This window comes from Oenanthe melanoleuca, chromosome 4A (genome assembly GCF_029582105.1).
Source record: "Oenanthe melanoleuca isolate GR-GAL-2019-014 chromosome 4A, OMel1.0, whole genome shotgun sequence".
In the NCBI taxonomy this organism is placed as follows: Eukaryota; Metazoa; Chordata; class Aves; order Passeriformes; family Muscicapidae; genus Oenanthe; species Oenanthe melanoleuca.
In genome coordinates this window covers 1,268,071-1,280,702 of record NC_079338.1, presented here as the reverse complement: position 1 = coordinate 1,280,702, position 12,632 = coordinate 1,268,071, and the positions used below count along the sequence as shown (strand labels likewise).

At 48.3% G+C, this 12,632-nt stretch overlaps 1 protein-coding gene across 11 annotated transcripts in view; it reads right to left on the bottom strand.

Annotated features, from left to right (window-relative positions):
- ARHGEF9 (Cdc42 guanine nucleotide exchange factor 9) overlaps positions 1-12,632 on the bottom strand; it is a 189,742-nt gene that overhangs the window by 54,825 nt on the left and 122,285 nt on the right. For all 11 annotated transcript variants that reach the window (XR_008840491.1, XM_056491259.1, XM_056491260.1 and 8 more), the window contains one exon: positions 1,519-1,698. Coding sequence is in view for 10 of the 11 variants with exons in the window: in XM_056491259.1 (XP_056347234.1) it covers positions 1,519-1,698 (180 nt within the window). In the remaining variant the exon portion in view is untranslated. The remainder of the gene's footprint in view (positions 1-1,518; positions 1,699-12,632) is intronic.

The window sequence follows — 12,632 nt, the reverse complement described above, 5'->3', positions numbered from 1 at the left end:
CCCAACTGTGCAGTGATCTTCTCCTGCACTCCTGTTAGTCCTTACAAGCGGCCTGAAGTCTAAAATATCCTGAAATTAATCCCATTTGGCTTTATACCTGTCTGGTGTGTCTGACATCCCTCACTTGAATGCTATTCATATTCTATGCAACATATTTTTCCTTTTTCCTTCTGTGCTTGCAGAAGAGAAATACAGATACAAAGAAAAGCAATTATTTTGCAAGTAAAACTAGAACCACCCAGACTAAATCAGGCAGTTTTCTGGCATGATCTTTCAAAATCAGGGCTCAAAGTACAACAGAGAAAAACGCAGCCTCCTCCTGATGTGAGTGATCATCTGCTCTTCTCACAGTTCTTTCATTTCTAATCCAGCTCCTCTGAAAACCTGAGGGGCAAATCTTTCCCTCCAGCTCCCCTTCAAGACCTGCAGACAAAATGGGCCAGGATTCCTGGTTTTAAATATTAATTCTCATTAAGGCAGCACAGCCAGGCACTGCTCCCCTCTGGGAGGGTCCCTGTCTGCCCTCAACAAGTGATTCCCAGATGGAACAGCCAAGCCAGGGCTTGCAGAGCTGATGGAAGGACTGGTCTCACTGGGATACTGGAGAGAACAGGCTAAAAACCTGCCTGGTCAGGCTGTTGTGACCCTCAGCACCAAGGATGAGGATCCAAGATTTGTTCCAGACATTTCTCTGGGATTCACTAATTCCCATCTCCTTTGTTCCTCACAGTTTTTAAAATCTCCCAGCCTTTGAAAAGTGCAGGGAGAGATGTGGAATTCAGCCAAGACAATGGGTAGGGGCCCTAAAGACACTGGCTCATTTGGGTTTTTGGTGTGTTTTTAAAAAACAGGAGTGTTTTCCAGACTGTTCTTAAACCCCCCATGGACAGTGCACAGTTTGTGACACCACACCACACCACAGGCTGTTAAATCTTTTCCCCAGAAACACACAGAAATCAGCACTGGTCAGTGCACTGAGAGGTTAAACTGGCCCAGAATATTTCAGTGTTGAAATTAGGCAGACAAAATGAGATTGTTCTCGTCCAGCCTTTGCAGCTGCAGCACACAGGAGATGTGTTGGTGGCACAGGTGAGAGTGTTTCTGCAAGAAGGTTTTCACCTCAATCACACCTGACACAAATCCATTTTCCAGACTTGTTGCCACCACTGGCTGCAGGGTCAGGCTCAAAATACCAAACACAATTTGTTATCCCAGGCCACAGTAGCAGCATTAATGTTTTTGGGCAGCCCAGCTGCATTCCAGTCATGGATCTCTCACTCTTGGAATTGGTCAGACCTGGAGGAGACACAAGAGCTGCACCAGAGTGGAAAAAACTGTGTGCTGGGGAGGCAGCAACAAGCAGAAACCTTCTTTGCTCCCCATTTTTTGGACAGAAAACAGCAAAGTGAGAATCAGCATCATGAGAATGCACATTAAATCTGAGGAAGAGCTCAGCTCTTGATGCCCTGAGCACCAGCAGGGACTCCTCAGAGGTGTAAAAAGCAGGAAATCACTCACCCTCACGAAGCTGGCGGGAAACCATCCCTCCTCATCGTCGATCTGCCCCCACCACCAGTCCTTGTTGGAAGCATCCAGGACCTTGATGACGTCTCCTGCTTTAAACGCCAACTCCCGGTTGGCCATGGTGACGTGATCCCATACTGCCTCAGCACTGACAATGGAGCCACCACTGATCAGCTTGGGGAGAGAAAAGCACAGTCAGGGAGTGAGGGGGGGCAGCCCCAGCCAGCACATGCACAGCAGCACACGCAGCAAAGCTCGCGGCCAAACACGTCTGTGGTGACCCCGACGTGGTTTTGGGCATTCCCACCGCCCTCACCCTGCTCCCAGCCGTGCCAGGCAAGCTCCAGGTGCTGTGTCCTGTGTCCCCCCAGGGTCTGGCAGCTCCCCTGCCACCTCCACACATGCACATCTGGCAGGGACAATTCCACTGGCACAAACACGCTTCCCAAAAAACAGCAAGAACAGGCGGCGCTGTCCTGCAAAGGAATTTGCACTTCAGTGGAAATTCAGTCAGAGGCTTTGGGGGAGATCCAAGAAAAGTTAGTGCATGTGATTAGAAATTTAGAATTAGAATTAGAATTAATTAGATTTAGAATTTTTCTGAAACTGGAGGCTGTCCATTTCAGTGCTGGTGATGTACTGACACCCTCACTCCTGGCACAGCGCAGCCCAAGCTCTGCCCACAGCAACCCTGCTGCTCCTGGCTGTGGGGACAGCCTGCAAGAAGATCCTGGACCCTGCATGGGGCCAGCCTGGTGTCTGCCAGGACCTTGGGAACATCCCTGCCCGTGGAGCTCCTGCAGCCTCAGAACTGCACCAGCACAGCCCAGGTGTCCTCTGTGACAGCCATGAAACTCCTGCTCTGTGCTGGCAGCAGGGATCATCCCAACCACACCAAAATCCATCCCAACCACACCACCAGGCAGCCATCCATGCCCAGGACACCTCTGTCCCTCTGACTGACTGCTGTGAGTTTTTTACCAGAGTAATAAATTGTGTTTATGTCTCGCCCACTGCAAGAATTCTGTGCTGAGCATTGAGGCTGCCCCAGCAAACACAGATTTCCCCCATTTGCTCATCAGCCTGTCAGAGCCATCCTGGGCCACTGAAACACCCTGACCATGGGCTTGGGCTCCCTCCAAGTCCCAGTCTGAGCTCACAGGGACAGAGCTGTGACCACTCCAGCCCTTGTTGGGGCAAGGCTCTGCGAGCCAGTGTCCCCTCAGCTCGGGGAGGAACACAAAGCACACAGACGATAGTGTCTAATGGAAGCCTGGCCTCCCCAAACCCCTGTTAATCACTGTCTGCACAGGGAGAACCTGAAGAGACCTTCTAGCACAGCTTCAGGTCCTCAGCATCAACAGAGAACACTGAAGTCGTGCAGATAATCCAGCCAACAGATTAAACTGATTTACTATTTGCCTTGGACTGGCTTTGCTTTAAAATCTGATCTCCTTGGGTTTGGGACAGGCAGAGCTGCAGATGCAGCCCTTCAGTTGTAGAGTCAGTCAGACAAAGCAGCAAGACCTCCAGGGCTTAACCTGGCAGTGCCTTTCATCCTCAAAACCCAGATGGATGCAGCAAAGCTAAGCTGTGTTCCTCCCACTTTCACTCTGACAAATTGTCCCTTCTAACTCACAACCAGCTGCAGAAGAAACCTGTGCCCTTTGTGTGTCACACAGGTGACTGCCCACACAATGTCTTGGGATAGCAGGCAGCCAAGGCACAGAACAAGCCCCCAGGTGATGGCTGATAATTCAGTGAGGGGTTATCCCACACCTGGGCTTTTGAGACAGAGCTGGAGGCCACCAGAGGCTCCCAGCCAAAGCAGCAGCAGCTGCAGTCAGGCAGGGATGGACCCCAGCTCACCCCAGAGCAAAGCAGGGGAGCCACATCTGGAGAAGGAACAGCCACAGAGACTGCTGCTGATCCCAGTGCAACAGCTGGATGCTCAGAGGGGTTTCAGTGCCTCCTCACAACCCCCTGCTCTGCTCCCAGCCCAGGTTCCTGGATGCTCTCAGAACCAGGGATCACTTTACAGCACAGAGAACCCCAGCACACATCTGGCAGGGATGAGACTTGAGGAAACTCCACGCTACATTTCAGACCAGGTACCATTTATCTGCTCTTCTGCCAGGACTGAGCTCTTCTCCCTCACCCATTTCCCCCTCTGCCATATTTATGGATGCTGTCCAGGTGTGGTTTCCCAGGTAAGAAGTTCTGCCCTTCCATTCCCCAGCTTTTCCTTCCCCCAGGCATTTCAGGCTTCCATGTACCCTGCCTGCATTTTTCTGGGACTCAGATGACCAGAATTGCAAATACTATTCCCAAAGGGACGTTACCAGAGATTTGTGGAACAGCATGAAATATTTATTCACAGAGATCTCCCAGTAATACCCCACACCCACACCCCCCCTTTCCCCACGGCCACCTCCCACCCGTGGCTCACAGCCATCCTGCATTCAGCTCCTCTCAGTAAATGCAGCAGGGTACGTTCTCTTTGGCTCCAGAATCAGTTTTCTTGTCAAAAAATGAATCGGGTTGGCCTGACACTTGTTCCTTTTGTTAATGCCATTGGGTATTTTAGTCCCTTTTGCACTGATGAGGAACCAGGAACAGAGCTATTACGCAGGAGCCGTGTTCCTGCTGCTTCTGCTTCAGCTGACAGAGCCTCTGCTGTCACTTCACACACAGCCAGTTCTGGGCACAGACTGCCACAGAAACGTCACCCAGCCCAAACTTCAGAGGGACTGCGCTTCAAACCCTCCCAGCCTCCATTCCTGAGCCTGAGGCACAAAGCCCAGCCCTGAGGAGCAGGGCATGGCCAGGGGTGAGGGCTGGCAGGGCTGCAGAGGGACACTGTGCTGGGTTCATGTGACAGAAATGTGGATTCTGTCCCCATCTGTTAACCCAGCTGGGGCAGTGACCCTGATCTCCTGGCACACATTATCTGCTCATGGGCCATCTTTAAACCAGCTGGGCAATCATCTTTATCTTCCCACAGCCCATCCTCCCTCCAGGAGATATCTCCTGTTCATGGCCACTGAGTCCCAGGGCATGACTGATAAAATTCCATCATCCCACTGGGAGATGCTCCAGCCAGGGGAGGAGCCAAGCCTTTCCTACCCAGATAAAAACTGACATTTTGGACACCAAGGCACCTTCTTTCCACTGGATTCCAGAGGAAAACCAGACCTTTCCACATCATCCCTGGAGCTTCAGAGGAAACTGCACCTTCTCCAGGAGCACTGCTCCAGCTGAACCACATCTGCCCCTGCAGGAGGATGCAGCCACCATTGAATGGGACTGTGCCAACACCCTGACTGACTGACGGGTGTCAGCTTGGATTCTGACTCTGGCAGGGTTTGGGATTGCTCTGTGTAATACTGCATTTCTATTTTAATTTTCCTAGTGAAGAACTGTTATTGCTAATTCCCATCTCTTTGCCTGAGAGCCCCTTAATTTCAAAATGATAATAATAATTTGGAGGGAGGGGGTTTACTTTCTGTGCTGTCCCACAGGTCTGGAAGGTGCTTCCAGGAGCTTTGCAAGGTGTTTCATCTCAAGAAGGAAGGATCCAAGTGTAATTCTCACTGATCAGCCCTGCCCAGCCCCTGCTCCTTGCTCTCAGCCCAAGGAAGGGATCCACCCCCAGGAATCCTTCAAGCAAGCCTTGCCCTTTTGGAACACAAATCCAGCTCAGCCTGCACCAAAGGGATGGTGAGAACTGGAGTTCCAGCCATCCCACGTGCTGAGCCCATTGAGGAAATGTCAGGGCCTAAAATGAAAAGATCCAGTTTAATTTATCTTGCAAGACATCTTGCTGCATCCGTGGAGCCATCCAGCTCTCTCAGAGCAGGGTTATGGAGACAGAACCTGACATCTGCAGCAGCAGGACATGACAAACTGGAGAAAGGTCAGCATGAAATATTATTTTCTCAGAAAATTCCACACAGGAGCTTTTCAACTCCACAAAGTTCACGTCTCTGAGCTTTAAAGCTGAGCTTAGTGCAGTGGTCAGAGATATTCAGGCAAAGACTGTGAAAGGAATTTCTCTGCCATGAAGTCAGATTCTCCCACACTGCAGCTGAGGGAGTCATCTGGACTCCCTGATATCCAGTGAAGAGAAAGAGACACATCTGGAGTGTGATTCATCCCAGCTATTTCAGCAATCTACCTTCCAGCCAGGTGAATCATGCCCCAGAAATCACTCTGTGGTTAACTGGCTGAGACAGAAGTTTACATTTCCCACATCTTAATGTTCATCTCATCTATGATTTGGCCACTGCCAAAACCAAAGAACGGAATTTAAGAATAATAATCACTACAGGAATGGTCAAATATTAAAGCACACTCTCCCAGCCACAGCAGTTTTCTGTAGGGTGAAGGTTGATGGAAATAAAGTTATTTTTCTGTGCCCACCAGAAGAATTCACAACATCTTAGCCTTGTAAATTTACAAAAATTAGAACTTAGATATCTGGGAAAGTGTCCTAGCCATAGGAAAAGAGAAGCAGTGAGAAGAAATGCAGCAGGTGACAAGGACATTGAGTCTGACATCCCCTGAACACTGCCTGGCTGCCAGCTGGAAGTTCTACTTGCCATTAAAATCAATTATTCCTGTCAGAATTGCTTGTTCAAAGTAAAGAGCCCAAAGAGAAAATTCCTCAATGCTTTCACCTCAAACATCAGTGCAGAAATGCCCAGGAGCATTTGGGAACTACAGACCTGAGAATGATGTTTCCTGCTTTTCAGGAGCCTGCAGAGCACTTTGAGGGGTGGAGGAAAACCTTTCTCAGTGGGCTGAAGAGCAGATTAATTCTTGGGATGTTGTGTGGGCTGGGCACCAGGCACTGCTCCAACAAACCATGGGCAAAGGGAAATTCCAGGGCACAGAGGAGGGGCCACTTCCACATCCCAGCACCACTAACAAGTGGATTTAAAGAGGAAAAGAAAAAGGGCACAAAGACACAAAGACAGGGCTCTCTCTGATTCCATGCACACTAAGAAGAGGGTGTTTTATCCCTGAATAACCAGGATCACAACCTCAGCATTCCCAGGGGTTTTCCCCACAAATTCCCACAGCAAACCTCCAACAACTCAGTCACAAACCCTCCCTCTCCAGATGCTCCTCCAAGACACTCCCAACACTGCAGCACAGCAGGTGAGTGCTTTGAAACAGTGAGCAAAGCCAGGGGAAAGGAATGAACCCATTCCTGATCAAGGGCTTCCCATCTTCCAGGACAGAATGTGGCCACTGGAAATACAGAATTCCATCAGAGATGCTGCCAAAATAAAATTACAACAGCAAACAGTAAAAAAAAGGGTTTAGGGGAATCTGACAGCACGTGCCAGGGATGCTGAACTCTGTCCTGGGAAAGCTCAGAAAGGTCCATCTGGCCAAAAATCTTCCCTGTCTCCCTCTCCCCTTGCACTTTCCAAAGCCAAAGGGATTTAATGTGTCATTAATGCCAGAGAGGAGCTTCCAAGGAATACACAGGAGGTGCTCAGAAGTAGGATTTTGGCTCCAGAGTTTCCAATTTTCTTTTCCAGCCAGGCCTTCGTGGCACCTGTATCAAGATCAAGTAACTGCCCCCATCAAAGTGAGCAGGAAATAAAGAGTAAAAGGAATAACAGGACCAGCTCCTGTTACATCTGTCTGACCCTGTTACAGGAGTGGCTCTGGAGCAAACCCACCCCAGCAAAGGAGACAAAAGGAAAGGGGAATTCCTCTCAGTCTGTATTCACAGCACATCCTGAAGAAAAAATCCCAGGAACAGCAGCTGGGGTGACTTCCCAAAGCACATTCAGTCACCTCTGAGCCAGGTTACAACTTCTGCAGGGTTTAAACCTCTGAGCCATGACCCAGCCCTGCCCCTGCACAGGGACTTGGCTCCAGCCCCAACAGGACCAACTGGAAAATTATTTTGGGGAATGGGTGAGCTCTGCCTCCAATCTGCTGCATTTCCCCAAGCCAGGATGCACAATTGGACAGGAACAGCTGCTCCACCTCAGCCCCTGCCTGCAGTGAGGCAGGAGAGGATTAAACATCTTTGAGTGAATTCAGCCACTACTGCAGCATTTTGATAAGTATTTCCAACTCATCCACACTTACTGGTTTCTTATGGGCCAACTTGAAGAAGAAATCAGGGGTTTAGTGGTCTCCTGGAGACAGAAATGGGCACAAAAGGGCCATTCAAACCACTCTCACCTGTCCATACCTCTTCCAGGGATAAATAATCACTGCAAGCCCACAAGGTTCCACCCTGAGTTTTCAGCACAGAGCTTTTCACTAATCCAAAATTCACTTTATGAAAAGCCACATTCCCAAAAAAACCCTAAATAAATCTATCATCATTCACCATCTCCTCAGAAAATTTCAAGGGCCTCAAAGTTTCCAGGACCATGGTCTCTGGGAATATGAATAATCTTTAAGGCAGGAAAGTGCTTCTCTGTGGGATCATTTATTACTGCATCAGTAGAGTTGTAACAGTAAAAAATAAGAGCTCTGGGTAGTTCCCTTTCAAATCAGAGTTACATAAACTGTGTCCTCCTCCACAGGAGCAGGATGCAGGAATAGGAGCAGGCTGTGAGGGGAAGGGGGGGAAATGTGGTGAGTGGATGCCATTTGTTCAAATTGTTCTTGTTCGGAGATGCCCTTTGTGCAGCCAACATAAAAGCCCATAAAATCACAGCAGCATTTCCCACACTGTGTGCACCAGGCCCTTCCTCAGTGCAGGCAGAGAAGGAGACACAGGGCTGGTGCTCACAGAAATCAATGCTCAGGGGAAGGACAGGACACAGCAGAGCTCCAGGAGCCCGTGACCCTGCAGGGAAGGCAGCTCACACTGCTCCAGGGGCAGCACAGCACGGGCTGCTGGGCTGGGAACCTGCTGACACTCCCAGATCCCCCCATGGACCTGCTGGGACCCACTCCTGTGAATTCCCATGGAGTGAGGAGGGGAGCAGTGCATCCCATGTTTCAGTCCCACACCCAGCTGATTTTCCCAGCCAGGACAGCATCCTGGTGGGTCTGGGAACCTGCTGTCACTCCCAGATCCCCCCATGGACCTACTGGGACTCACTCCTGTGAATTCCCATGCCCATGGATGAGGGGAACAGTGCATCCCATGTTTCAGTCCCACATCCTGCTGATTTTCTCCTACTGGGGCTGGGAATCTGCTGGGATCCATTCCCATGAATTCCCATGTGTATGGAGGAGGGAAACAGTACATCCCACATTTCAGTCCCACATCCTGCTGATTTCCCCAGCCAGGACAGGGTCACTCAGCTGATGGAACAGAGGGAAGAGCACAAGAAAACCAGCCCAGCCCATCCCACTGCACTCCTGCTCTTGCATAATCTCCCCAGAGTCCCTTTGCTGGTGTGTTTATTTTTAAACCTCTCCTCAGGAATTATACAAAGTGAATAATGCCCAATCTCAGTGAATGGCCCCACAGCTCATTCACCACATGCAGGGGAGGGCAGCTCCACTTGATTTGCTCATTCTCTCAAGAGGTGCAATCACCCAAAGGTTAAGCACAAGTCAAAGAATTTCCCTTTCTGCTTTCAAGCCCTTTGATGAATTTAACTAATGACTGGATTTCAGCTGAAAGAGGCTGATTGGAGTGAGAGTCTCCCATATCCCATATTCTGGGAAGGCTGCCACACTTGGTTGGAAGCTTTATCTATCTTTTATTTATCTCTATGTTATGTGGAGAGTCAGTACAGGTTCCTTAGGACTGGGCTGCTCTATTTTTCATTGATTTCCACTTCCTTGAGAAGATCTCACCTGGCAGACAGGAGCTGCCCTGGCCTCAGCCAGGCTGCAGCAGCAGAGCCCGGGGGATGGCATTAATCTCATTTCCCACCTTATTATGATTATTGCCCGTGTCATTCCTGTTAATAACAGGCAGGGCTGGGGATGGAGAGCTGGTAAAAGCCTGGCAGCAGGGAGGAGAGCATGGAAGGTGCTACCAGGGCAGAGGGACCCCACTGAAGCACAGCCCAGGCAGGTGTGAGGTGTTTGAAGGGAGCAGATGTCCTGTGCTGGGAGGATTAACCCTCCCCTTGCCTCCTGGCACATCTTTCCTGCAGAGTAATTACAGATAACCACTCACCATCAGCCTTTAGCTCAGATAAAAGATGAGATTTGGGGCTGGAAGTGCAAGTTTGAACTGCTCCAGGGCAGAGCTGCCAGCAGGGATCCCTGGGCTTTGATTTCCACCCTGCAGGATGCTGGACTGGGAGCAACCAGCATTCCCAAAGTGTTCCCAGCTCCAGAAAGTCCCAGCCCAGCAAGCACTGGGCTCAGTAACACTGAGGCAGCACCAGGGAAGGGGGGATCTGGTTCTGTCTCAGTCACCCAAGGGGCAAAGTCAGGCAGAGAAGCACACAGAATATTACTATATAGATAGAAATATTACTAAATAGAAATATTACTAAATATATATAATTATTACTAAATATATATAATTATTACTAAATAGATAGAAATTACTAAATAGATAGAAATATTACTAAATAAATACAAATATTACTAAATAGAAGTATTACTAAATACATATAAATATTACTAAATATATATAATTATTACTAAATAGATATAATTATTACTAAATAGATGAAAATATTACTAAATAGACATAAAATTCAGCTCTGGGATTGTACAATGAAGGACAAGATGCTGCTGGGGAATGCTGAGCCCTGGGCTGAGGACACAGCATCAACACCACCCTGAGCATCCTGTGCTGTGCTGCAGCCAATCCTCAGCCTCAAAACCCCCCCATGGATAATCAAGATTTGACTGGAAATGTCAGGAATGCCAAATCCAGGCTCATTTTACCCCAAAGCAAGAGCAACCCACGGTTTAAAGCATATTTATGTTAAAATGTTCACCTGGACATGGAAGTTTCCAAAGCAGAAAGGAATTAAGGAGAAAAACCACACAAATGACTCCCAGGAAATTGAATTATTTAACACAACTTACAAATGCATCACTCCCATACATGGGTATTGTAGCAAGAGGCCAACATGATAATATTAAAAAAAAAAAAAAAAAGGATATTTTTAGTACTGAGAACTTGGAACTTAAAAAGTGGTGGCTGTTATTAGTGCAAATCAATGCCTAGGCTGGATTAAAGTCCAGATGAATGAATTACACTGATTAAATTATTAAATTCACCACCTGGGCTCCTTATTTGCTGTTCTCATCTCCTGGTTTCTCAGGGAAAGTCCCTGCAGCTCCCATCTAACACAGTCCAGGAGGGGTTTGTTGGCAGAGGAGGGGAATCTACAAATTGTTTCACAGCCCCTGAGCTCACAGGAAATTTAATGAAAGGAAACACAAAGGGAGGAATGGCTGGAAAGGCAACACCTGGCCCCAGGAACCAGCCTGGGTTTTGGGTGGCTGCAGGGGCAGTGCCAGGGGAAGCAGAGCCCATCCAGCTGCTCCTGTGCAAACCAAGTGAAAAATCCCATGGATTCCACTTCCAGTAGCAAAAGGAAAAGCCAGGATGAGCACCCAGAAGAAGAAATGGCCAGACAAAGCTTTCAGCCCCCAAAATGATGCTATTCACGAGAATTATTCCAGCAAAACTACAAATCTTCCTCCTGATTTCCAGGATTGCAGCACCAAAAAAAGCAGCCTGAGGGAACACAGGGATGAGCAATCCCTGCCCCTGACCATGTTCTTATTGATGAGCATGATCTGATCATGTTCTGATTGATGAACATGTTCTGATCATGTTCTTACTCCCCATGAGAGAAATGTCAGATTTGCCTTTACAAATGAGCTGTGGATCTGCTGGTGGATAAAACCAGCACTGAGAAGAGAAAAGAAACAATGGGATGGATTCCACTGATTGATGAATGGAAAAAAAAGATGTTTGCCTTTACAAACAAACTGCAAATTTGCTGAGAAATGAAATTGGATATTGGAAGATGAAAGAAGCAGTGGGGAAAAACAAATTCTTTAAGAATTAAAAATTAAAAGGGAGGGTTGTGCATTAGAGGGGAACCTCAGGTATCAGGTGTTTGGGCAGTCTGTGCCTCTCAGGTACCTCAGCAATGGGGAAAGAGAGAGGGAAATGTGGATGGAAATTGGGATAAAAAGGGAGATGAGTTCTCCAAAAATCTGCAAGATCCCAGGGGAAAGACCCATGGCTTCTCCATTTATTTGAATAAAGCAAAAAGGACTCCTCTGCCTCCTTTTTGGACACAAACCCCTGGTGTTTGTGGATTCATTTTCCTGACACCCAGAATAACCTTTTCCTCCTACAAGCTGAAGGGGCAGTGCTGGCCTGGAACGTGTCTGGTCAGGAAGGAAATGAGCCAGGAAATGACTGGATGCTCGTTAGAGGCACAGGACTGTGCTGCAGACTGCCCTGGGATCCTGGGATCCTGTTCCAGGGATTGCCCAGATCAGCACAGGCATGTGCAGCCTTCCCCTCTAAGCTGCTTTGCTCAGCTCAGCCTGGCAATGAATGGAAGTCACTGGCTGGGGGCTCCTCAGATGTGGCACTTCCACAGGATGGAAAATTAATACCAGGTCCTTTCCCAAGCCATCACCACACTGTGAGCCAGGAGTTCTGTTGGGAAAGATGAAACAGGAAAATCTTACAAATATGAAAGCTCAGATTCTGGGAATATGGAAACCATGAACGAGATTGAAATGAAAGCCACGTTGGAGATGCCAAGCCTTAGTTCCTGAATAACCATGAAACAACAGGATGGCCCCTGAAGGTAATCCTCTCTTGATTGAACAATGCCCTCGGCCAGAGAGCAACTCCAAAGGCCCAAAGAGCAGCTTTTAAAGTGTAACACACTATGGTAATATAAGGATTCCTATAGGCTGCATGTAAATGCTACAGAATTTGTATCTTGTATTACATTGGTTAGTGGAAATTACAATATTCATCATGGAAGAAGATTTATTGTATTGTAAAAGGGAAATCACTCTCTTCTTACCCCTCTCTTACCTCCCTCCTGCTCTTCCTCTCTCCCTCCTCTATTACCCCACCACCCTTTTATCCCATTGCCCTTTCTCTTTTTTATCTCTTTGTCCTGCTCTGGGCTGCACTGGCAGCTCTTAGCAGGGCCTTTTACAAT